Raw genomic sequence first — 24,844 nt, forward strand, 5'->3', positions numbered from 1 at the left:
TTGTTGTCTGCCCCTTACTTCCGTGTACACATCAACATCTTCGGTATTTGTTTTCTTTTTCTTGTTTATTTTCAAAATGGCTGCTGTCATAAGTTAACATTTTGACAAAATATTATACCATCTATTTGCACATTTGACCACTCTTAGATAGCGTGCCCATGCATAGTGTCATTGACGTGTCAAGAGGTTGTCTATGTTTCGGACAGTATCAAAATTCGGATGTATCGTTTGATAAAATAGTAATTAGAATCACATGCTAGTGAATAAGTGATTATTTTAGTTTAATGAACACATTTGCTTTGATGTGAACAGCAAATACCTGACTGATTCAGTTGAATTTGGCACTAGTGTGGCAGGAAAAACTACCGGAATCCACCAAAATCTTCTGGAATCCCCTGAGCAAATCTTAACTAGTAAAACATTCCAATGAAAGATCCATCAAAACAAGACTTACATGTTAAGAATAATCCTATTTTCACTTTCATTCACTTTATTGAGAATCCTTTTTTAAGTATGAACACTTTTATAAATTGTTCCCAAAAACTAATGCACATTATCTGTATACCTATTCAGCAGTGATGAATTACAGGCAGGGTTGTCATTATGTTTTTCACAAACCGATTTTTTTATAAATCTAACAGATCTGGCCAGGGGTCAAGGGGGCCGCCTAGGCCCCCTTGATAGGTCCAGGGCAACGCCCTGGTTGGGGGTTCAGGGGGCGAAGCCCCCCGATACGAAAACGAATTTTAGACATTCCTGAGGGTCTAGAACCTGTTTCCCTGAAAGCAAAATTGACTGTTTAGAAAACATTTATTCAGACTATTCTACTTTGAAAACAATATAAATGGGCCGAAATATCCAATTTTGGATTATGTGGCTACACATCCGGCTCTAGAATCTCTTGTTATCTCCTGCAAATCAAATTGTTCTAAATAGTAATCAGAGCTAGATGACTGATGATGTTTATTTTAGTTTGGCGAAACTATGGGCCCAGACTCAATCATTAATGGAATGGAAATAATTTACATTAACACTTAGATTCTACATAGATTGAATAATAAATCGTTTGTCTTACCTTGATAACAGCTAACAACAGAATGAACTTGAAGCAATGAAATCACCTCCTACCCGGAGATCGCCGAGAAAAATAAAAAGTGGGGAGAATCTAGCTTAGCGGACCGCTGAAATTGCCGACCATAATATCTTACATTTTGTTTCAGAAAGTTCGCTAGCTTTTCATAATGAGTAATCTTAGCGGGGGTTTGAAGGTATCAGCACCAGACATATCAGAAACGACACATTGATTTTATCGCAATCCGCTAGACTAGATTTGTTCCGTAACAGAAAACAAACACATTTTATTCAACAAAATGGACATTTCAAGCAGGCGCCATGCATCGATCGTAACTTAAAAAGAACAACAAACAATGTGTTTCCAATTTGCATTTTCGTTCTCACCGGTTCTTTGTTGGGACCCAAAATCAAATAGACTTTTAAACTTTTTTGATTTCGGCTGCGCCATTGTGCATGTGTTGTTTGTTTTTTGTATCGCGGCACATCATTGGTCGCTCAAAACTGGAGTAATCAATCAAACGCCGTGTTATTTTTTTCAAGCGTTTGTACTACAAGGAACGGTGTCGCTATACAGTGTTCATCGGCAATTAGTACGGCGATTTTCTTCGACTTTTTCGGCCATTTTTCTTCGATCTCAATTTTAAAATTCCTGAAAAAGCAACCGATTTTTTCACGATTTTAAACGATGGATTTGATCGGCAATCGGTTCATAATGACAACCCTGACAGGGAATATTGATTCTGTACCGATATAATATGCAGTTGGTGGTATGCATGGATACAAATCAACCAAACCTTTGTGCTTATTAGCTGTATACAGTTCCGTAATTTAGTAAAACTTTATACAGATCTAATTGTTTATAAATCTAGGCCTTATAGCTTGATTTGATTTGGGTATTAATTGTATCAGAGCAAAGTTGGCATGATAAACAATATGGCGGACAAAGGAAACTTCGTTGTTTGTTCAAAAGTTATAAAGATGTATCTTAATGAATTTGAATTCTTTAGAAACCCAGTTTACACCAGTGTATCTGTGATGTTGTTGTATTTATATATATATCTCTCATGTGACAACTTTATTTTTATGCCCCCGAAGGTGGGCATATTAAAATCGCACCGTCTGTCCGTCCGTCTGTCCGTCCGTCCGTCCGTCTGTCCGTCCGGCCGGCCGGCTCTGTAACTTTCCCTTGTATGGACAGATTTTAAAATAACTTGCCACATGTGTTCCACATACCAAGACGATGTGTGGCGTGCAAGACTCGTGTCCCTACCTCAAAGGTCAAGGTCACACTTAGTGTTTATTCACAATGGAGTGCTGCATATAAGGACATAGAGTATAGGTTGTCGTGTCCGGGCTGTAACTTTCTCTTGTATGGACAGATTTTAAAATAACTTGCCACATGTGTACCACATACCAAGAAGACGTGTCGCGTGCAAGACCCGTGTCCCTACCTCAAAGGTCAAGGTCACACTTAGTGTTTATTCACAATGGAGTGCTGCATATAAGGACATAGAGTACAGGTTGTCGTGTCCGGGCTGTAACTTTCTCTTGAATGGACAGATTTTAAAATAACTTGCCACATGTGTTCCACATACCAAGAAGACGTGTTGCGTGCAAGACCCGTGTCACTACCTCAAAGGTCAAGGTCACACTTAGTGTATTTACAATGGAGTGCTGCATATAAGGACATAGAGTAAAGGTTGTCGTGTCCGGGCTGTAACTTTCCCTTGTATGGACAGATTTTAAAATAACTTGCCAAATATGTTCCACATACCAAGACGACGTGTCGCGTGCAAAACCCGTGTCCCTACCTCAAAGGTCAAGGTCACACTTAGAGTTTATTTACAATGGAGTGCTGCATATAAGTTAATATAACGACATAGAGTATAGGTTGTCGTGTCCGGGCTGTAACTTTCCCTTGTATGGACAGATTTTAAAATAACTTGCCACATGTGTTCCACATACCAAGAAGACGTGTCGCCTGCAAGACCCGTGTCCCTACCTCAAAGGTCAAGGTCACACTTAGTGTTTATTCACAATGGAGTGCTGCATATAAGGACATAGAGTATAGGTTGTCGTGTCCGGGCTGTAACTTTCTCTTGTATGGACAGATTTTAATATAACTTGCCACATGTGTTCCACATACCAAGACGACGTGTCGTGTGCAAGACCCGTGTCCCTGCCTCAAAGGTCAAGGTCAAACATAGTGTTTATTCACAATGGAGTGCTGCATATAAGGACATAGAGTATAGGTTGTCGTGTCCGGGCTGTAACTTTCCCTTGTATGGACAGATTTTAAAAAAACTTGCCACATGTGTTCCACATACCAAGACGACGTGTCACGTGCAAGACCCGTGTCCCTACCTCAAAGGTCAAGGTCACACTTAGTGTTTATTCACAATGGAGTGCTGCATATAAGGACATAGAGTATAGGTTGTCGTGTCAGGGCTGTTACTTTCCCTTGTATGGACAGATTTTAAAATCACTTGCTACATGTGTTCCACATACGAAGACAATGTGTCGTGTGCAAGACCCATGTCCCTACCTCTAAGGTGAAAGATACACTAAGTGTTTATTCACAAGGGAATTCTGAATATAAGGACATAACAGTGTAGGTTGTCAAGTATGGGTGGTATTTTTTTATGTTCAGAGGCAATTTAAAATAACTTGCCATATGTATTTGACACGTAAAGGCAAGATAAACTTTTCATGTACTGACCTTGTTTGTTGGTCAATGTCACATTCGGGGGCATTCGTCACATACTGTGACAGCTCTTGTTACATCCTTAGTATTCAAAACACATGCCATGTACATCATCAAACTGGCTTACATTCTATTAATTTACATACTGTGATTCTTCTATTCAAGACCAATGATTTAACCAAATATCAAAATTAAAACTTGTTGGTTTTCTTAGCACCACTGCAAATAAAATGCACCACAAAATTCTTGTCTAGAGTGCCAGGAAAATCATGAGTGGTTTGAACTTCAAGTGAACATAAATAAATGATTTATTAAGTTTTTAAAATAGTTTTTTCTATATATTTTCACAAATTGAATATTTTACATTCAATTTGGGACTCAGGGATCTTAGCAAAGTTGTTATAGAAAGGGCTTAAAAGAAACACTGGCGTCTAGATGCAAGTACAGTAACACATTTGTTTCTATTTTCAGGATTTTTCAGAAGGCATGCAGAAAACCTAATAAGAATATTTTTGAAGGATTCTTGGACAGTAATTTCCTATTCTGTGTACAAATGATGAGTCCATCTGGGTTGCATGTGAACAAGCCAGTGATATTACTTATTATAGGTATGTTGAATAACTTTTTATGTTAATTCAGTCTAAACCTTACCCATGCATATTTCCATGTCACAGTGTCACAAAGATACAATTTTAAGGTCTTTATTTCAATACAAAAAAGTCGAACAAGAACGTGGACCTCTACAATATTTGGAGAGGTCGTCCCATATAATATTACATTGTAAAAATCTTCCAACTATAACACATTTGTTCCATGATTTTTACATTGGATTTTCATATTTAAAAAAAAACACTAAATGTAATTTAAACATTCACTGAAAGTCACAAAATATGACAAAGCTAGTTGTTCAACAATATTGTTTTTAACAGTAAGTACATGTATCTAAGCAATAGAATCAGAAAATGAATACTATGACCAAAACATGTCAGCAAGGCTGCCAATATGAATTTGATCAAAAACCTTTTAAAGGAATAATGTGTGTATTAGTGGAAAATATTCTATTCATGTGTTCTCTTGTCAGAGCAAAAACAACATGTTTCGTATTAATAATTCATTTAATTTCCTCAAAATAATGATTGATTATTATGTAGATCTGATTATGATAGCTAAACGACAGACATACCGTGATTTATATCTGATATATCCCCCCACCACCCCCCGCGCCACACTCCTCCCTCACCTCAAGGGGTACATTGCTTTGCATATGTCCGTTGGTCAGTATGATGGTCAGTCAGAAGGTAGGTAGACACATGCTTGTCAGAGTGATAACTTAAAGGCCTGGACCAGTGGTCTTCAAGCTTGACTTGGGTGTGACCAGTAGATGACCCCTTCTGATTTGAGGCTATCAGGTCAAAGGTCAAGTCCAAAGTGACAATGATTTAAGAAAAAGTGTCCAAGTGATAAGTCAACAATGCTTGGACCTATGGTCCTCAAACTTGACTTGCAGGTAGGGCATGACCATTAGATGACCCCAATTAATGTTCAGATCATCGGCTCAAATGTCAGGGGCTTTGAGACTTTAAATACAAAAAGCTTGTCCAAGTCATAATTCAACAATGCCTGGACTTATGGTCGTCAAACTTGACTTGGAGGTTTGGCGTGACCAGTAGATGACCCTTTCTTGATTTGAGGTCAAAGGTCAAGTTCACAGTGATCTTAATTACGAAAAGCTTGTCCAAGTGATAAGTCGACAATGCTTAGACCTGTGGTCCTCAAACTTGAATAAGAGGTTGTGCCTGACCAGAAGAAGACCCGTATTGATTTTGATGTTATCAAGTCAAAAGTCAAGGTAACAGTTACCTTGAATGCAAATAGGATATCCATGTGATGACAATGCATGCACACATGTCCCTGAAATTTGACATGAAGGTTGTGGGTGATACCAGTAGATGACCCGTATTGATTTTGAGGTCATCAGGTCAAAAAGTCACATTGTCATTGAATGCGAAAATGCATAGACTTTTGGTCCTCAAACTTGACTTGGTAGTTGGATGTGACCAGTATATTACCCTATTGATTTTGGGGTCCAAAGGTCAAGGTCATAATGACCTTAAAGGTAAAAAGCTTGTCCAAGTGTTAACTTGACAATACCTGCACTGACCATCTTCAAACTGTGCATGACCAGTAGATAAACATGGATTTTGAGGTCATAAGGTCAAATCAGCTAAGATTTTGTTACATGCATAGTTTTTTCAATTGTCCAAATATTCCTACCATCATGGCCCTCAGGAGGCATACTATATAACTTCTTAACTAGTGTAATAACTGTCCCAGAATTGTGATGTTACGTCATTAATAAAAACTGTTACAATGACTGTGCTGTTTAGCAATGTTTTATGTATTTAGCGATGTAAATAGGCACATAAGTATTGATGATATAAATAGAAACTGTCATTCGTGGTCATTCATATCCGGTATATGAATTATCAGTACCTTAGGAGATATAATGTGTACATGCATGTATCCACATTAATAACGAGTTTAACGACTAATCTAGTTTGATGAAGATTTAAAATGCATGGGTTATAAAGTAAGGTGTAAGTTATTTTGTATTTCATCACATATCTGTGGAACTGTTCATTGGGATTGCATTTTTTAATAAGGACAGGTGAGGGTGAAAAAGGGAACACCTTGATTCATGGTGTCACTGTTTCATTACTGACAAAAGGAATGTTGCTTTTCTGGTAATTAAAGAAATACCAATGAAAGTATGACTGATATTTTTAAGTTAAGTCACAAAATTGAATTGAACAAACATTGAAACAAATGAAACCAAAATGGACAATACAAGTTAAGGAATCCCATTCAAATGCATATTTTGTTCTGATTTGAAACTAAATTGTTTACAGATGTGTTCCCATACAATGTCTTAGAAAATATATTTTTTCCATTGATTCGTGTTAATACCATGGTTGTGTTGTTCTATTAGCTGGAAATGCGATAGCCTTGCTGTTGTTGGCATCACGGAAAAAAAAATGTTGCCAGTGGAAATACACAGATGTTCAGCAAGGCCCATAACTCACACCTTGATAATCATTGAATAAGGACCCTTTAACAACCAAACATAATGCAAACACTCTGGCCATACCTCTAAAACAATTCAAGATATTGAAATGAAACTTGGTACACATGTAACCAGAGACAATATGCATATATATAAAGCAAGTTCCATCACTCTGTCTTTGATGAGTTCTGCCCCTTATTGACAAATGCATGATTGCTTGGCATTCACTCAGCAACGCTGTGGTTCCACTTCCTCTTTTATGAATGTTTGAGTTGATTCTGGAGTTTTTATATTATACTTATTATTATGCCCCCCTTCGAAGAAGAGGGGTATATTGCTTTGCACATGTTGGTCGGTTGGTCGGTAGGTGGGTCGGTCGGTCAGTTGGTCGGTCGGTTGGTAGACCAAAGCTTGTCCGAGTGATAATTCAACAATTTCTGGACGTATGGTAATCAAACTTGACATGAAAATAGGGCCTGACCAGTAGATGACCCTTATTGATTCAAAGGTCTAGGTCACAGTGACCTTAAATGGTAAAAGGATTTTAAAGCTTGTCTGAGTAATAAATCACCAATACCTATGGTCATCAAACGTGACATGGCTTATGTCGGTCGGTCGGTCAGTCTGTCAGTCGGTAGACCAAAGCTTGTCCGAGTGATAACTCAACAATTTCTTGATGTATGGTCATCAAATTTGAGATGAAAATAGAGCCTGACCAGTAGATGACTCCTATTGATTTTATTGATAATAACTCGACAAAGCCTTCACCCATGACCTTCAAACTTGACTTGGAGGTTCGGCCTGACCAGTAGATTACCCCTATTGATTTAGGGGGTCATTGGGCCAAAGGTCAAGGTCACATTGACCTTGAATGATAAAAGGTTGTCCGGGTGATAACTCGACAATGCCTGCATCCATGGCCCTCAAACTTGACTTGTATGTTGGGCCTGACCAGTAGATGACCCCTATTTTTGGTGGGTCTATCAGGTCAGAGGCAGGTTACAGTGACCTTGAAGGCAAACTGGACAATTCCTGGACCTATGGTTATCAGATTTGATATGATGGTTGGGCCTGACCAGTAGATGACCCCTTTTAATTAAAGGACCTATGATCTTCAAACTTGACTAGAGGGTTGAGCCTGACCTGTAGATGACCCCTTTTAATTTAAGGGGTCATCGAGTCACAGGTCAAGGTCACAGTGACCTTAAACGCAAAAAGCTTGTCTGTGTGATAACTTGACACTGTCTGCACCCATGGCCTTAAACTTGATTTGGAGGTCCATGCATATTTCATTCAATTGTCCAAATAATCCTGACAACATGGCGCTTGGGGGGGGGATAATGTTTGACAAACATCTCTTGTTTTCTTTAGAGGCGCAAAATATAGGGTGATGCAATTTACTTTTAAACTTTATAACTTTAATGCATTATCATGTTTAACTCATTTGACCTTGATGATAAAAACAAAAAAACACATATGATAGTGATACAGATAATAAAATTAGTGTTTATATATTCTTTAATTAATAAAGATATTTATAGGTGGCCACATTAGTTCCCCAGTTAAAAAAAGTACCAAAATATGTTTTTTTATCTGTATCAATATCATGTGCATTTTTCTTTTGTTTTGATCATTAAAGTCAAATGACCAAACACGAAAAAAGCATTAAAATAAAAAATAAATGTTTTTGCATCAACCTATTTTATGATGAAATTCGTATCATCAAATTGAAATGTATGCCAATCTGATTGGCATAGCTTAATTCCTGACACACCCGACTTAGTTGTTTATACTGATATATAATATTGAAATATGAATTATATACATGTATCACCTATTTTTATCCCCCGTGAGGCAAGGGGATATAGTAATGGTAGGCGCCCTTCTGTGCGTGCGTGCGTGTGTGCGTCCATCCGTCCCACATTCATTTCTTTGCATCTCCTCTTACATATCTCATGCGATTTCTACCAAATTTCCACAGATTGATGACTATATGGTGACGCAGCGCATATTGTCGGGCTTTCGCGATTCGGCCATTTTTGAAAGAGTTATTGCCCTTTTTTACATTTAAAATTGGTTTCTTCGCAACTCCTCTTACGTTTTTCATGCAATTTTTACCAAACTTTCACAGATTGATGGCTATATAGTGACGCAGTGCATGTTGTTGGGCTTTCGCGATTCAACCATTTTTGAAAGAGTTATTGCCCTTTCTTTATTTTACATTTAAAATTGGTTTCTTCGCAACTCCTCTTACGTTTATGTCTATATAGTGACGCAGCGCATATTGTCAGGCTTTTTTTTTACCTTTTTTGAAAGAGTTATTGCCCTTTCTTAATTTTACGCATTTCTTATGTTCCTGAGAAACTGCCCTTACCATTGATTGGCTTTCGTTACAAAAAATGCCCCCATGAGGCGAGGGATATAGCTGTCTGTGATCGCTCTTGTTGTAATGAGTTCTAATGCATTGTTCTCTCCTTTCCAGGATTTGTTGGTGCTGTGATATTTTGGTTTAACTACACTCCCTCCGCTGAAGAAAAAGATCTTATTTCTAAAGTGGACGAAAAGGAGACTGGACAAAAAGATAAGGTGAAGATGGCTGCTGTATCGAGTGTTACCATGGAGTTGACTGATGAATTCTTCGATGCTCTAAAGGTGCGCTTATCTCTTACAATATTCATGTAAAGTTTATAGCACATACTGTTATTTTTTTTATATTACCATGTATATTTATATTTTATTTTACGATGAAAGTATTGGTGTTTTTAAGTTCATATGAATATGTCTGCTTCAAAAGCAACAATGTTTAAATGCCTTGTATTGTTTATTCAATACATATGTTAATTTTTTTTTACTTCATTAATTCTTGACACGATTTTTCATAATTATTTTCTATCAAACTTATATCATTTGATCAGGGTCTTCTCAATGTAGATTCTGATTGGTTATCTTTCAATAGCTCCGCGATGTTTTGGTGAAACGGCCCAATTATTGGATTAGGAGATTACCAATTTGTATGAATGGCTTATTGCGATGTTTTGACTAATGGGACAGTGGCCAAATACTGGCTGATTGACAGATTTACAATGTGCTTTTGGCAAAGTCAATATCGCGATGATACAAACGGGCGAAGTCTGGGAATTTTAGGCGACCACTTCGCCCAAGTCGCCCCCTCGCGAGAGCCCTGACTTATCAACTGGGCTAATAACACAAATTCGAAAGTGACTTTTTTATTAACACATGGCAGTGGATCAAAGCATGGTTATACCATATCAGACCATTGGCTACTTTCCTTCTATGTAGAATTTAAAGCTAAATGGTTTGTGGTTTTAAAACATACTGAATAGGCTGGATCTTCTTGGTCTACTTTTTATTGTCTACAGTTTAACCACATTATTTGTACTGACTACTCCTATGCAGGGTTGTAAACGCAAATTTATCGAATACCTAGTGGTAACATTAAACCAATTATTATTTTCTTATACGAAACATATTTTTTGTAATGTTTAATGTTTAGAACACAGGTGAAAATATCATTCCATATGTGGCATTTGGGGTCATGAACCACCAAAAGTCAATGGCAGTTCGGGGGCATTTGTCACTAACTGAAACAGCTCTCATTGTGCATAAACAGCCTATATAGAATTAGGACATTCTCATAACTAAATAGCAATACAGATATTGGCCACATATAGGTATGTTGGTTGGAATTATAGGTACCACACAACTGGAAAATATATGAAGGCATACATGACATAAGATTGAAGTTTAGCACCAAAGCAAATATGTTTCTAATATATGTATTCATTGATTATAAGTATCTTTCAAATCTATGCAGACCAAATGAGAAAATCTGACCCAAGCAGAAGCCGGTGACAGAAGCCAGTGATGAGGCTTTCCGAGGCTGATTTTTCATCTGCTCCGCATACATGTGAACAATACTTTTTCTTGCATAACAAAAAGTTAATTTTGTGCAATTTGGACGGTGTAAGTGTTGTTTAAGAAACCCGCACCAAATTGCACGTGTATAGTTGTTTGATACCAATGTCATTACGTGCAGTAATTTGAAGTGAACATCATATAGTTCCCAATTGATGTCGCCGTTTTGAGGTTTCAATTTAGTTTTGTATCAATATGTTTTGTTTATGTACATTGTTCTGACTCAGCCCTTTAATTTAGTGCGCGTAAATGCACGTGAGTCATGTTACCCGTTGTTAGACGGAAAGTTCCAGTCCCGGTAAAAAACTCTTTTCTTTTTTACAGACAGAAAAAGAGCCAGAGGAGAAGACCTTAAAAGTTAATGATGTAAGTTATGCTCTACCAAATATCGATTTAGTGTTGTTCTGTTCCAGGAAAATTAAAACCCTTTATTATATCTTATGGCTTATAAATAAACAGTTCCTGATTGGTACAAAGCTTGATCAGCTTGATCCACACAAACCACTACTGTTTGCATAAAAACTTTGCATTTGAGGGTTTGGAGCATTGATTCGTCCATATACACCAATAGCCTATCAATCGACTTCAAACATCAAAAGAACCAACAGCCACTGTTATCAATCGTCGGCAAACCAATACTTTCTTCCGTTATACTTCATACATACCTTGGTACAATTGGCTGACAAAATCTCGTTTTAATTAACATGCATGTGGCAGGAGAGATAACTCTTCTTCCCATGAATCTGCATGTTTCAAAAAAATATTATTCAATAACTTAAAAGTATCAGTTGCCTCTGTGGCCATGTGGCCTTGCATGCTGCCAAATATTATTGTACTGCGAAGGGGAATCTTGTTCAACTCCAGCAATTGGTAGAATATTTTTCAACTGTAAAGTATCCGGTACTTTGCTGAACCAATAAAACTGCCTCATTCATTATTCATGATTACGAGATTTTCATAGCCAAATTGCCCACTGTACACAACGAAGCATAGCGAAGTGTGTATCATGGGAATCCGACAATGCTGTTACCGAGTGAACCTATTCCTTTGCATATCAACATGAAACTTACTACTAAGGGACGGACTCCTTCACCCAGGAAGGACCCAAACATGAACGGTTTCCTTGAGTTTAACATCAAACAGCCAATTAAATCCAAGCTTTTGATTACTCTTTTACAATACTGCAAACCTAACTACTAATCATCTCACTACCGAAATTTTGGGGCGGTACAAATTGACTGTTTCTTCGTTGGATGATACAAAGATCTTTTAACTCAATTGGGGTGAAAGTTATGAGCTTACAGAATTATGTTTGAATCCTTTTTCCTGGGTAGAAACCAGTCCTGGGGTACATTAAGAGTGGTCATGACAAAGTACCGCTTGTGGGGAGCAAACCACAACTACTTGGATGAGAAGCGCACACCTATACCACATGATTGTGATTTTTTACAAGCTGAATGACATCAGTACAATTTGCTTTGTTTATTTGGAAACAGTAGGTTCATGTAGAAGTTACTGGGTCACCTTCAATGGCTTTTTATTGTTCTTAAAAACAGCAGAATGTGCCATTTTTTTGCTCGACTATTCCAAGAATAAGGAGAGCTATACTACTCATCCTAGCGTAGGTGTCACACCTTGTTTTAGGGTTTGCATGTAAGCATCACTGAGTCATTATTTCAGCAAAAATCATCATGTGTTGCATTGGAACTAGATATGTCTTCCGAACTATCCTACCTACTTTAAATGTTAATGAAGTAAGATAACTCTATTTTGAATATAATGCAAATTATGGGCCTTAAAAAATTGTGGTTAAGGTTTTGCATGTAAGCACACATGGGTTAACAACAACTACTTGATGCATTGCATTGAGACTTTATAAAACAGTACTCATCCATCGAGGGTACTTAAATTACTAAGTTGGATAACTCTGTTTTACATACAATGTATTTTTTGTCAATTATTATTCAACTTAGAAATTCTGATTAAAGTTTTGCATGTAACCACATTTAAGTCAATAGATCTCAATAAAAACATCATATATTGCATTGAAACTTTTTACAAGGGCTTCCAACCATCCAACCTTCGTAATTCATCAAGTTTGATAACCTCGCATATAATATATTCATTAGACTTTAAAATTCTTGTTAAGGGTTTGCATGAAAGCACATATAAGTCAATAACTCAGCATGCACCTACTTGATGTATTGCTTTGAATCTTTATACAATCAAGTGTGATAATATATATCTTGCATATAATTCAAATTTTGCCCTCTATTATTTTTACTTTGAAAATCTAGTTAAGGTTTTGCATGTAATTTCATTTTACAGTGATCCAAAACTTTGCCATCCTTAATCTTAAAAGCGGCGTTATAGTCGAGCGCACTGTCTCTGTGACAGATCTTGTTTTGGCATATAATCTAGTATTGTTTAAATGATGTATTACTATATGACCGACATTGGCACAAATGAAAAGTTACAATCAAACCGAGAATGAGGTCTTTAAGGGGACAAGACACCAGATGGTACAATTGCAAGAAAAAAAGAAAATTGTCAAAAACTTACATACAATTGATATCGTTGTGTACAATCTTACTTACAGATGTACCACATCGCTTATGACACATGTATTTTTTGCAGCTTTTGCAGGGTTTTTTCAATTGATTGGAGGTGTCTGCCATGTAAATCCCTTTTATTTTAAAAATAGCGTCGGTATAAGTATCTGTACTTATTATGTGACTTGCACATGCTAAATATACACACTTCAAACTGGGAAACCAATCATATAAAATGATGTTTTACTGGCCTGACATACGAGCTCATATTGACAATTCTAGGCTTGTAGTTTTCCAATTAAATATTGTCTTGTGGAAATAATGTTTTTGCCGATTTCGCGACCATCTGGTGTTTAGCCCCTTTAGCCTAATGTAAATTAGGCTAAATATGCAAATTGTAATCTTTGGATATTATATATGCTTTCTAAGGATCTGTTATTCAGAATGCATTTACTTTTCAGAGTTTAGAACTTGTATACAGAGAGGTTGTACCTGCCTCTTCCAACTTTGACGTGCTCTTTCTTCATGGTCAAGCATTTGAAGCCAAGACTTGGGTTTCAGATCCAGTGTACACATTGCAGATGTTAAAGAAAATTGGATACAAGGCAGTGGCTCTAGATTTACCAGGTAGTTTAAACTGATTCATTTTACAATGACGTGAAATAATTTATTATGTCTCCCCCATTCATGGGGAGACATATTGTTTTTGCCCTGTCCGTCAGTCAGTCCGTCAGTCAGTCAGTCTGTACGTCACACTTCCTTTCCGCTTAATAACTATAGAACGCTTAGACCCAGGAACTTCATACTTGGTATGCTAGTTGGTCATGACTAGTAGATGACCCCTATTGATTTTGGGGTCACTAGGTCAAAGGTCAAGGTCACAGTGACCTTGAGGTGAAGAAACGGTTTCCACTCAATAACTAAAGAACGCTTGCACCCAGGAACTTCATACTTGGTATGCTAGTTGGTCATGACTATTAGATGACCCCTATTTATTTTGAGATCACTAGGTCAAAGGTCAAGGTCGCCTTGACCTTGAGGTGAAGAAACGGTTTCCGCTCAATAACTATCGATCCTTTCGGTCTAGGAACTTTATACTAGGTATGCTATTTGTTCATGACTAGTAAATAACCCCTAGCGATTTTGAGATCAAAAGGTCAAGGTTACCTTCAGGTAAAAAACGATATATTGGTGATGCCTTAAGCTTAAAAATGGTTTCTGCTCAAAAACTAAAGAATGCTTCAGTCAGTCAGTCAGTCTGTCAGTCTGTATGTCACACTTTGTTTCTGCTCAATAAATAAAGAACGCTTGCACCCAGGAACTTCATACTTTGTATGCTAGTCGGTCATGACTAGTAGATGACCCCTTTTTTTTGAGATCAGTAGGTCAAAGGTCAAGGTTGCCGTGACCTTGAGGTAAAGAAACGGTTACCGCTCAGTAACTAAAGAATACTTGCACCCAAGAACTTAATACTTGGAATGCAAGTTGGTCATGTAGATGATCCCTATTGATTTTGTGATCAGTAGGTCAAAGGTCAAGGTCACGATGGCCATGAACTGAAAAATGGACTACTGATCAAAAATTGAATAACGCTTGCGCCCAGGAACTTCTTACAATGCAAACTTTGTTTACATTTTCCAAGATTAATCAACAACTCTTTTTTCTCTTCACTATTTACCGGTAATACGGAAGAATAAACCAAACTTCACTGTTGGTTCGTCTCCAGTCCAAAATTACATATTTCATGTCCATCATTTATTTTTTATCAGCTACGACCACACAATAGGGGAGACAAGCACTTTTTAAAAAAGCAATCTCTAGTTACAACATTATAATTATTACTGTTGTTGGCACGATGCAAGAGTGTGGTCTTGTATCATGGGGGAAACTGGAGTACCCGGAGGAAACCCACTTATCCGGCATGGTGACCACAAACAAAACTCACATGCGCCCAGGCTGGGAATCAAACCAGTCTTGTCTAGATGAGAAGCGAGTGTGCTTACCATTGCCCTAACCAGACAACCATGTATAATTTATAAGCAAACTTATGCGTTTTATATGATATGATATTATTTAAAGTATCATTAATTCACATAAGTATTACCTTTTCCCCGTATTTTAAAATGTCTTCAACATTAGTTTTTAAAATTTCTACTAAATTAATTCCGAAAATAATTTTGAGATGAGCAAGTTCTGTTTTTTATTTGCAGGTACAATTGAACCCTGTTGGCTTCAACTTCCAGGGAAAAGCGAAAAATACCTCAAGCCTCGAAACTTTGAGCCAAAGCGAGATCTTTTAGCTTCATTATATAAAAATCAACCTTTACATCCAATTTCAGCCAACGAGGAAATTCGAGTCAAGCGCGGTCGAGCAAATGGGGTCAGACTGTACTTGATTTTTTGTTAATTAATTATTCACAGTTCTGAGTTTGTGCTTATTTATATTTTCAGAAGCAAAAGGGAAGAGTAAAAAGCCTGATGCTATGGAAAATGGAGAATTTATAAAGAAAGCTATTGCTGCATTGAAACTGGATAAACCTGTAATAATAAGTCCTTCAATGAGTGGTGGCTATTCTCTGCCTTATTTGTTCAATGGTAAGTTGAATGTCAGTCCTATGATATAATTAATATGGTATGATAAAGACAAGATAGTTTCCTTGGCTTGAACATACAGCTGGACGGCTCAGTGCGGGATGTTTTATGTGGAGTTACCTTCATCTTCCCCTTAGCCCTCGAATGGTTTATACCATAGTTTTGTGTCACCTGCGAAGCATGGATTACTGTGTCTGGTGTTGTCATTCTCACATAATTTCTGAGGTCGAGGTCACTGTAACTACAAATAGAAAAACAGTTGAAACTGAATAACTGTAGTAAGGGATGACATACCGTGACCAAACTTGGTTTAAAGGAAGAGTTTATAGAGACCTTTTATGAGATTGCATATGGGGTCCCTAGGGTCAAGGTCAAGGTCACTGTTACTAAAAATAGAAACACAGTTGTAACTGAATATCTTTAGTCAGGGTTCACATATCTTGACCAAACTTTGTATAGTTTATGGATACCTTTTATGGGATTGCGTAAAGGCTTCTAGGGTCAAGTTAAGGTCACTGTTACTAAAAATAGAAGAATGGTTGAAACTGAAAACTTCAGGGTTCACATATCTTGACCAAGCTTGGTAAGGGCGGCGTCAAACTCACCTATAAAACTAAATAGTTTCAGTAAGGGTTGACATATCTTGACCAAACTTCGTTTATAGGAAGAGTTAGTGAACAAGTTCCTTTAAAATCATTTTCATTTTCCAGCAACAGAGTTTGATGATTTACTAAAATCACCGATAATAACAACATCTATATGTGCCATGACAAAGTAACATAATCATCTATATTGATTAACCTTTCCCTTTAATATTCATTTCCACTCCTAATGCATGCTTCCCATCTTCTGTGTTTATCCTCTAACCAATTTGGAATGTTCTTATACATACACTAAACAAACAACAAATCAACTTATTAATAAATATAATTCTCACAACACAGGCTGAAGTTCTTCTGTAAATCATTAAAAAACCTGGTTTCGTTGCATTGCGGCGTTTTTACATGAAACTTCACAAGCTAGATTTAAGATATTACAGCACTTATTGAAATTTTCTGAACCACTTGTCTGCTCTTAGAAGAACAAAACTTGAGGTAATGTCTGCATCAACAAAAACTTAAACCTTTGCCCTAATACCTTTCAATATTGAAACATGTGTTGCAAAAGACAGAACAGTACGCACATGTACATGAACTCTGATTTATTACGCCCTAATTGGACTAAAAAATTAAATGGCCAGGGGTGGTATTCATAAATCTTCTAATGTCATTTCTTAATCTAAGTTTTCCTAATTGTTCATAGTCAAATAACAAGAAAAGTGTTTTAACGTAAAATATTTTTTTTTGATAAAATTGTTTAAAATAAATTATTTCGGATGGTAAGAGAGATACAGTTAGGAAAATTACTTAAGTTGGCAAATGACTTAAGTGAAGAAATGACTTAAGTTAGGAAACTACTTAAGATGTTATATGAAAACAGGCCCTGCGTTTGCGTTCCCTATGTGGCGCTCTTGTTGATTACAAAGGCGTGGTAACATTGCTGTGGACCTGTGGTCTAGTGGTAATACCCTTAACTGTTAATGCAGCGGTGGCAGGTTTGATTCCCCACCACACAACAAAAATACTTATCGTCATCCAGAAGGGACATAAGATGGGGTTATCATGTACAGGGTAGCTCTAACCAGAGTTACATTCTATCTGTGCAGTTTGCTCCAAAAACCTAAAATGGATAACAATCTCATCGGAGCAATCGTCTAATGGGCCTTGCCCAAGTGCGATTAAAGATAAGCTTACACACATATGTTCCATAACAATAATTCTATTACTACTTGGTATTTGTTACTGTAATATTAAGCGTTGTTGATAGACATTATTTTTCGTAACATCATGATAACGTTCTAAGATTGTAAACCTTACAGAGCCCGCCACAGTGCTAGAAAGGTCACGAGGGTTTGTTCCAGTAGCGCCTGTCTCCACAGCGGAATATAAGGACAAGTTCAAAGATGCAAAGGTGGGAATAAAGTACATGTACACTGATGCAATAACAATTCTACTCCCTTCTATATGTATTTACCAAGTCTCTGTTATGATACCATAAGAGTGCTTTATTATTTCAGCAAATGTAACAATGATATTTATCATGTTAATTTGTGATCTCTTTTTTGTTTCTTACAGAAAATGTAATCTATTTTTTTTCGCTTTTGGTAATCCAATCATGGACCTAGTAGGACTCTCATATATTTATGTTGTGTATTATTATTACAAATTTTCTGAACATGTGTTTTTATTTCATTGGAAAGAATTTAAAAATTGTGTGTGTATCCTTTCAGATTCCGACTTTGATCATCTATGGAGAAAATGATAAAGTGATAGGCCCAGAAGCATTGAAAAATCTAAAGAACCTCCCAAGCATTAAAATGGAGGTGAAATTGGAAGCAGCCGGACACGCTTGCTATATGAACAAACCGAAGGATTTCAACAAAAAACTAGTGGAATTTCTTAAGCAACTGTAATAAGTCATGGATGGGTTAATTTAGCTAAAGAACATGTTATATATAACAATTTGGGACGTTTTAATGTGTTGTAAACATCAAAAATATAAATATCTACACTAAAGTTATGGAAGCCAGAACTGGGTTTAATTTTGTAAAACAACTGAAAAAAAATCGTGTCCATATTGTTTGATTTTTTTGCATAACAACTCAAATTATGTATCAACGATTAAGACAGACTATCAGATAAACAGTTAGGGTAAACAATTGAAATAATAAAATTGATAATCATTATTTGTGTTTCTGCAGTCAATTGTGTAAAACTATGGTTCCTTTTTTAGCTTGATTAGTGATTGGTCAATATTTAACCAATAATTAATGTTGACCAATCATATACTGGCTAAATATAACCAGTGTCTTATTTATCCAGGTTTACACGATTGGCTACAGAAAACTATTGTTTAAATTATATTTTAGCATAATAAAATTATGATCGGTTCTTTCCATTTAGTGTATGCACAAAAACATTTTTTTTAAATATATTTAGTTGTTTATTGTGTATGTCGTGTAATTTTAGCTCGTTTATTTTTGGAAGAGTAATGTTGATGTATTTTCGTCAAGTCTTGGTGTAGTCGGCGTGTTCGTCATGTTAAAACTTTTACATTGGCTATACCTGAAACAAATGTTCATGTTGTGAAGATATTCATTTGAATTTTATAACACATGTTGCCAGCAACAAGATGTACACGTATAACAAGGGCCATGACTCTGGCCTTAGCAAATGACGAGTTTTGTCCCTTGCTTGTTTAAAAGAAACAAAATACGAGCGCTAGCACTCGCTAGATGTGATTTTCCTGTCAATATACATGATTTTCTAATTGATTTCCTTCTACAGTGAAACTCCGTTGGCTCGAACTTCCAGGGACCAGGGATATTACCTCGAGCACCTGAACGTTCGAGCCAAACAGGAATGCCTACCTTCAGTATTTTGAAATCAGTCCTTTACATCTAGTTCGAGCCAACAAGGAAATCGAGCCAAGCGAGTTCGAGCCAATGGGGTTCGACTGTAGTGTCTTTCATCATGCGGCAATTTATTCTTTATGGTAGTACAGACTTGATCTTGGATACTGTTCTTATATACATGTATATCTATAATTGACGAATCACCAAGAATGAACATTAAACGTAGATCTATACAGCAGTTACAGCACTTTTAAATGTAGCAGTAATAATAAGAGATGGCTTTCATTGTTTCGACTAAATATATTACTTGTTTGCTAGAACTAATATATAGGCTCTCTGGTGTGGCTACTTTTTCCTGCTTTTTATTTTTTTTAAAGACCTATTTTCCTACTTTTTGTTGAAACCTTTTATTATTCCTATGTTTTGTATTGTTTTGATTTAATGATCAGCTTTTATCTTAGGTATTTTTGTTAACTAGTCATCTGATGAGTCCTAAGCGGCGCATATTAATCAATTAACACATAACCTACCTTAGATTATCTGATTGCCTTAAGAAAATTTTCAACTATTTGAAACTATATCAAAGATATTTCATCACGTCATACATTAAAGCTGCACTCTCACAGATTGGACGTTTTGACTACTTTTTATTTTTTGTCTTGGAACGAGCCAATATTTGCAAAAAATCCATGGAAACCAGTTATATAAGAATGCTGACAAAAAATTAGATCGCAGATTTTTTATTGAAGTTAAAAAATAATGTTTTATCCATTTTTCTTAAACCTGGGTAACGGTTTAAGCCTTTAAACATTTCTTTTTCGAACGGAAATATGCAAATCTGCGATCGGATCTTTTGTCAGCAATCTTTTATCATTGGTTTGCAGATATTTACTCAAAAATTTGCTCTTTCCAAGTCAAAAAAAAACAAAAAAAAAACAGTAAACCTGTGAGAGTGCAGCTTTAAAAGTGTTTGTTAATTAAGATAGAAAGTTGTTTTTAAATGATCTTAAACTGATGTACAATCGAACCTTATTGGCTCGAACTTCCAGGGACCAGCAAACATACCTCGAGCCTCTTAAAATTCGAGCCAATCTGGAGTTTTTACCTTCAGTTTAATACAATTGGTCCTTTACATCCAGTTCGAGCCAAGCGAGTTCGAGCCAACGGGGTTGGACTGTACTAAAATCCTTATTTTCCTATTTTTGTCGTATAAAATTCCTCATTTCTCCTATTATTTTATCGTTAAAGCTCTTGTTTTATTCAATCCTTTCTTTGTAAATTTAATTGGGAGCCTGGATCAGCCAGGTGGATTATATTATAAATGTCTAGGCTAGGGATTGTATTAAAGTGACACCCTCATTTAAAATCAATACATACAGTGGGATAAACTAACTACTTACTAAATAATGCATTTATGGAATCTATTAATTACTGATAACAATATTGTAACCGTGTAATTAATAGCTAAAAAGGCACAAATATTAAATGATTGGTGAGTGCTGAAAGTTTTACTGTGATCTACTATCGTCTCATAAGGCAGAAATAACGTGTTTTCTGCACAGTTCTTTCAAATCAAACACAGCATCCTTCATAAAAAAACATTGTTTTCGACATTTATTCATCCTTTTTGGTATATAAAAACAATTGTATTAATTGTGGTAAATCTTATTTGGGTTCGAATGCATCTTTAGTTTGCATTTTATTACTATATGTTTTTTTGGGGTATGATGTTTTCTATGTTACAGTTCAATGCCTTGTTTTGCTCGATGGTTGTATTACAAGTAGTAGTCATTTGACGAAAAACAATTTGTTTTGTGGTGATTTGTGATTGTTGTCAAGTATAAATTATGTGTTGAACACAAATATTGTTGTGCACCAATTTTAATAAAGCATTAACTGAACATGTTTAATTGTCTTTCGAATGATGTTTTGTCGCTCTATTCATACATTTAGTATCTAGTGAGCAATTTTTAGAAACAAAACTAGAGTGAAGACCCCCCCATCCCCGATAAAACAAACCCACTGCTCATTTTCGTATAGGTGGTCAAAACCCTCTCGTCATTTTAGGTTAATTAAAGGGTGGACATAACCCACCTTAACTTAACTCTCCCAAACAAATGCGTTGAGGTGTTTTGTCCGGCTACAGCCAAACCACATTGAAGATTTTTTGGCCCACTTTAGTGGCGACTTTGAATGGCCTGACATACCGAAGATTATGTTGCATTTTAATTAAAGATTATCTGTCAATATGTTTACCAAATAGTAGACGAAATAGCAAATATGTTGAGATACCGAACTATTTAACATCCACAAATCATGCGTAGTGATATTTTATCGTTTTGATTTAATATAAACACGTTTTATCAGTGCGGTTATTAACAAGTATGTCGAAATTTAAAAAAATATGTTACTCCTGTGTAAATAACCGATCTGGTTTTATTAACAAATTTGTGCTTTAAAATTGTTTACTCATTTTTAAGATAATATACCTAAAGTATACTTCGTGTATTACCTTTAAAGATGCACTCTTACTCCCAAATAAGATTTACCATAATTAATAATATTGTTTAAATATATCAAAGAGGATGAAAAAATGTTGAAAACAATTGTTCATATGAAGAATACCAAGTTTCATTTAAAGAAATGAGCATAACACACCGTATTTCTACTTTATGAGACTATAATAAATCTTTTAGCATTCACCAATCATTTAATATTTTTGCGCACTCTGCTATCAAATACACGGTTACAATTTTGTTATCAGTAGTTAATATTTTCCATAAATGCATTATTTAGTAAGTAGTTAAAGGCTTATCAGTCAGAATTGATGTTTGTTATACATGTGTAAGTATTGATTTTGAATAAGAGTGACTCTTTAACCTGCACAAAGGACAAACGCCTAAAAAGAAACCTTTTGGTTCGGGTTATCCGACCCTACCTACGAAATAGGTGCCGACTCTACTGTCTTTTCAGTTAGTAAAAAGAAATAATGTTGTTTTGGGTATGTTTATAGAGTGTGTTTTAATGTAGTTTAATACCTTTAAAGCTTTATACAGAAGATCACTCTAACACCATTCTCCAATGATGACAATACGTTCTTATATAAAGCCTCATGCAAAAATAAGCAAAAGGCGTAGCCAGCGTTACGCACTTACGCATGTGCATCCTTGGTCTTTAATTTGTTAACTCTACCCGTACAAATAACGACTTTGAAGGTTGGCACGCCAGGCTGAATCCACGGGCGAAGAAGGGAAACCTGCCATTCTACCTGCTGGAAGAACTCCTGTACAGAGAGGCACATGAAATACCCATTCTGTGCAAGCTTAATAAGGAACAGAAGCTGTGCCGCTACCAACGCAAGGTTTCAACCTTGACACAAGGCCGGCTCATGAATCTTTGGGCGGAGTATTCTGCCAACGTATTGCCCACTAGCAGTCTCAAAGCATGTGCGAGACGTTATGGGCCAGTATAGATATAAATGGTGACTTTGGTGACATACGCTATTTATCGTTATTGTTGTATTACATTCGTGAATCATGTGAACATTTATATGTTCTTATATGTGCTCTATTGATTTTGGGAAAAATAACTGTTAAGGAAAATATTTAACTGATTTAACTGTCAATCTTTCAAATTTCGATCATTATTATTCACATACATGTATTACTTATTAATTTATTATAAATACATTGTTTTTTAACACCTTTTTAAATTTTTTTTATATTAAACTGATCTATTCGAATTTTACGAGATTTTTCACAGTTATATGGAATATAATTGTCATGTGTCATCACACTGAGCACTCATATACAAGTATTTATTAATAAATTAGAGACATTATAAATCATGGTCCGTAATGTCCCTAAATCTGATCCGTAATGTCCCTAAATCTGGTCCGAAATGTCTGGTCCGTAACGTCCATGCTCCGTAATGTCCGTGACCCGTGCATAACATCAATTTCAAAAATGAAAAAAAAATATGGCCAAAAATGGCATCAAAGTTGAGGGCTAAGCTAAAAATTGATATCAGAAAAAGGAAGATCAGCTAAATTTACTGAGCCTAAATCAATCACTTGATAACTACAAAGTTGGAGACCTCGAACCATAATCCCTCCAAATACACATCAGAGCTCAACATGTAAGTTCCATCCCCCCCCCCCCCCCGAACCCAACACCAGCTACAGGGATATTCCCCCTCACACACCATCCCCCTTTTGAGCGTAGCATTCAGTAAGGCCTGGCTACGCCCCTGTAAGCCTACCTACCCTTTCTGTTCCTGAAAAGGATGTAACCCTAACCAATCCATTTTGGGCCCATAAACGACATTAAAATATAAACGTTTTAGTGCATTTTGGCATTAACCTTATGAAATATTCATTTACTCCCAAATTAGATTTTCCACATTTAATACAATGGTTTTAATATACATGTATCAACAATTCATGAATAAAATTCGAAAACAATGGTTCTTATGAAGGATACCGAGTTTAATTTGAAAGAAAGGTACATAAAACACGGTACTTCTACCTTATGAGACGATAGTAGATCGCACTAAATCTTTTAGCACTCACCAATCATTTAATATTTTTGTGATTTCAACTATTAAATATACAGTTTAATCTTGTTATAAGTAATTAATACTTTCCATAAATGCATTATTAAGGAAGTGGTTAAAGCTTCATCATTTAAAAATTATGTGTGTTATACATGTGTTTGAATTGATTTTGGATTAGGGTGTCACTTGAATGAAAACAAAGACAGCCCATGATCGTAAGAATGCTTGTGTTTACCCAATATGAACTTTGTCATTGTGATTTGAACCGTAAGCTATCTGTTTTCATTTTACGATCATATTGTTTTGAAAGTCGTAAATTAATTGAATGTAACGTATTATTTTTCGTGAAATGACTTTGTTACAACTAGTGTTAGAATTATTGATATTGGGTGTCAACGATCAATAAATAAAGTTAATTTGATAAATTCGAACTTATTTAGCGGTTTAGAAGTGAAATTTGAAGTTTAAAGCTGCACTCTCTCAGATTTTCAGTTTTGACATTTTTTTTAATCTCAGAATCAGCTGATTTTGGCATCAATGCCTTCAATTCAGTTATTTAAAATAACTCAGAATAGAACAGATCTCAATTATTTAGTAAATGCCGCCAATTGTATTTTTCTTAAAGCGTTAGTAACGCTTTTAATTAGCCATTAAACATATATTTTCGAACGTTACTATGATAAATTGTAGTGTTATCTTTTGTCCGCAGTCTTGTACCATTTTCTCAATTAAAGACAATCCAATATGAAATAAATATAAAAGTTGTCGAAACGATAAATTTGTGAGAGTGCAGCTTTAAGCGAAAACCAACCATAAAAAATGTTGAATATAGGCACTTAATTTATAAGGTTCTTGTTCCATTTCCGTAAATACAGACTTAAGCAACGTACGAAACACGATAATATTATTTGGCA

At 35.9% G+C, this 24,844-nt stretch overlaps 1 protein-coding gene across 1 annotated transcript; it reads left to right on the top strand.

The window, feature by feature from the left end:
• LOC128224590 (protein ABHD14A-like) lies at nt 1-21,277 on the top strand. Its single transcript, XM_052934506.1, has 8 exons — nt 1-43; nt 4,250-4,386; nt 9,325-9,494; nt 11,103-11,144; nt 13,792-13,957; nt 15,782-15,925; nt 17,841-17,932; nt 18,252-21,277. Exons 2-8 carry the CDS (start codon nt 4,332-4,334, stop codon nt 18,432-18,434), a joined length of 852 nt encoding a protein of 283 aa, XP_052790466.1. The 5' UTR covers nt 1-43; nt 4,250-4,331; the 3' UTR covers nt 18,435-21,277.
• Nucleotides 21,278-24,844: the final 3,567 nt, after the last annotated feature.

This window comes from Mya arenaria, chromosome 17, assembly GCF_026914265.1.
Source record: "Mya arenaria isolate MELC-2E11 chromosome 17, ASM2691426v1".
Taxonomy (NCBI): domain Eukaryota; kingdom Metazoa; phylum Mollusca; class Bivalvia; order Myida; family Myidae; genus Mya; species Mya arenaria.

Bases quoted from the DNA above. Each gene is read 5' to 3' on its own strand.
- LOC128224590 (XM_052934506.1), top strand. From the start codon at position 4,332: ATGATGAGTCCATCTGGGTTGCATGTGAACAAGCCAGTGATATTACTT. The intron at 13,958-15,781 runs GTAGTTTAAACT...TTATATTTTCAG, and splicing joins AGTGGCTCTAGATTTACCAG to AAGCAAAAGGGAAGAGTAAA. The intron at 15,926-17,840 runs GTAAGTTGAATG...TAAACCTTACAG, and splicing joins TCTGCCTTATTTGTTCAATG to AGCCCGCCACAGTGCTAGAA.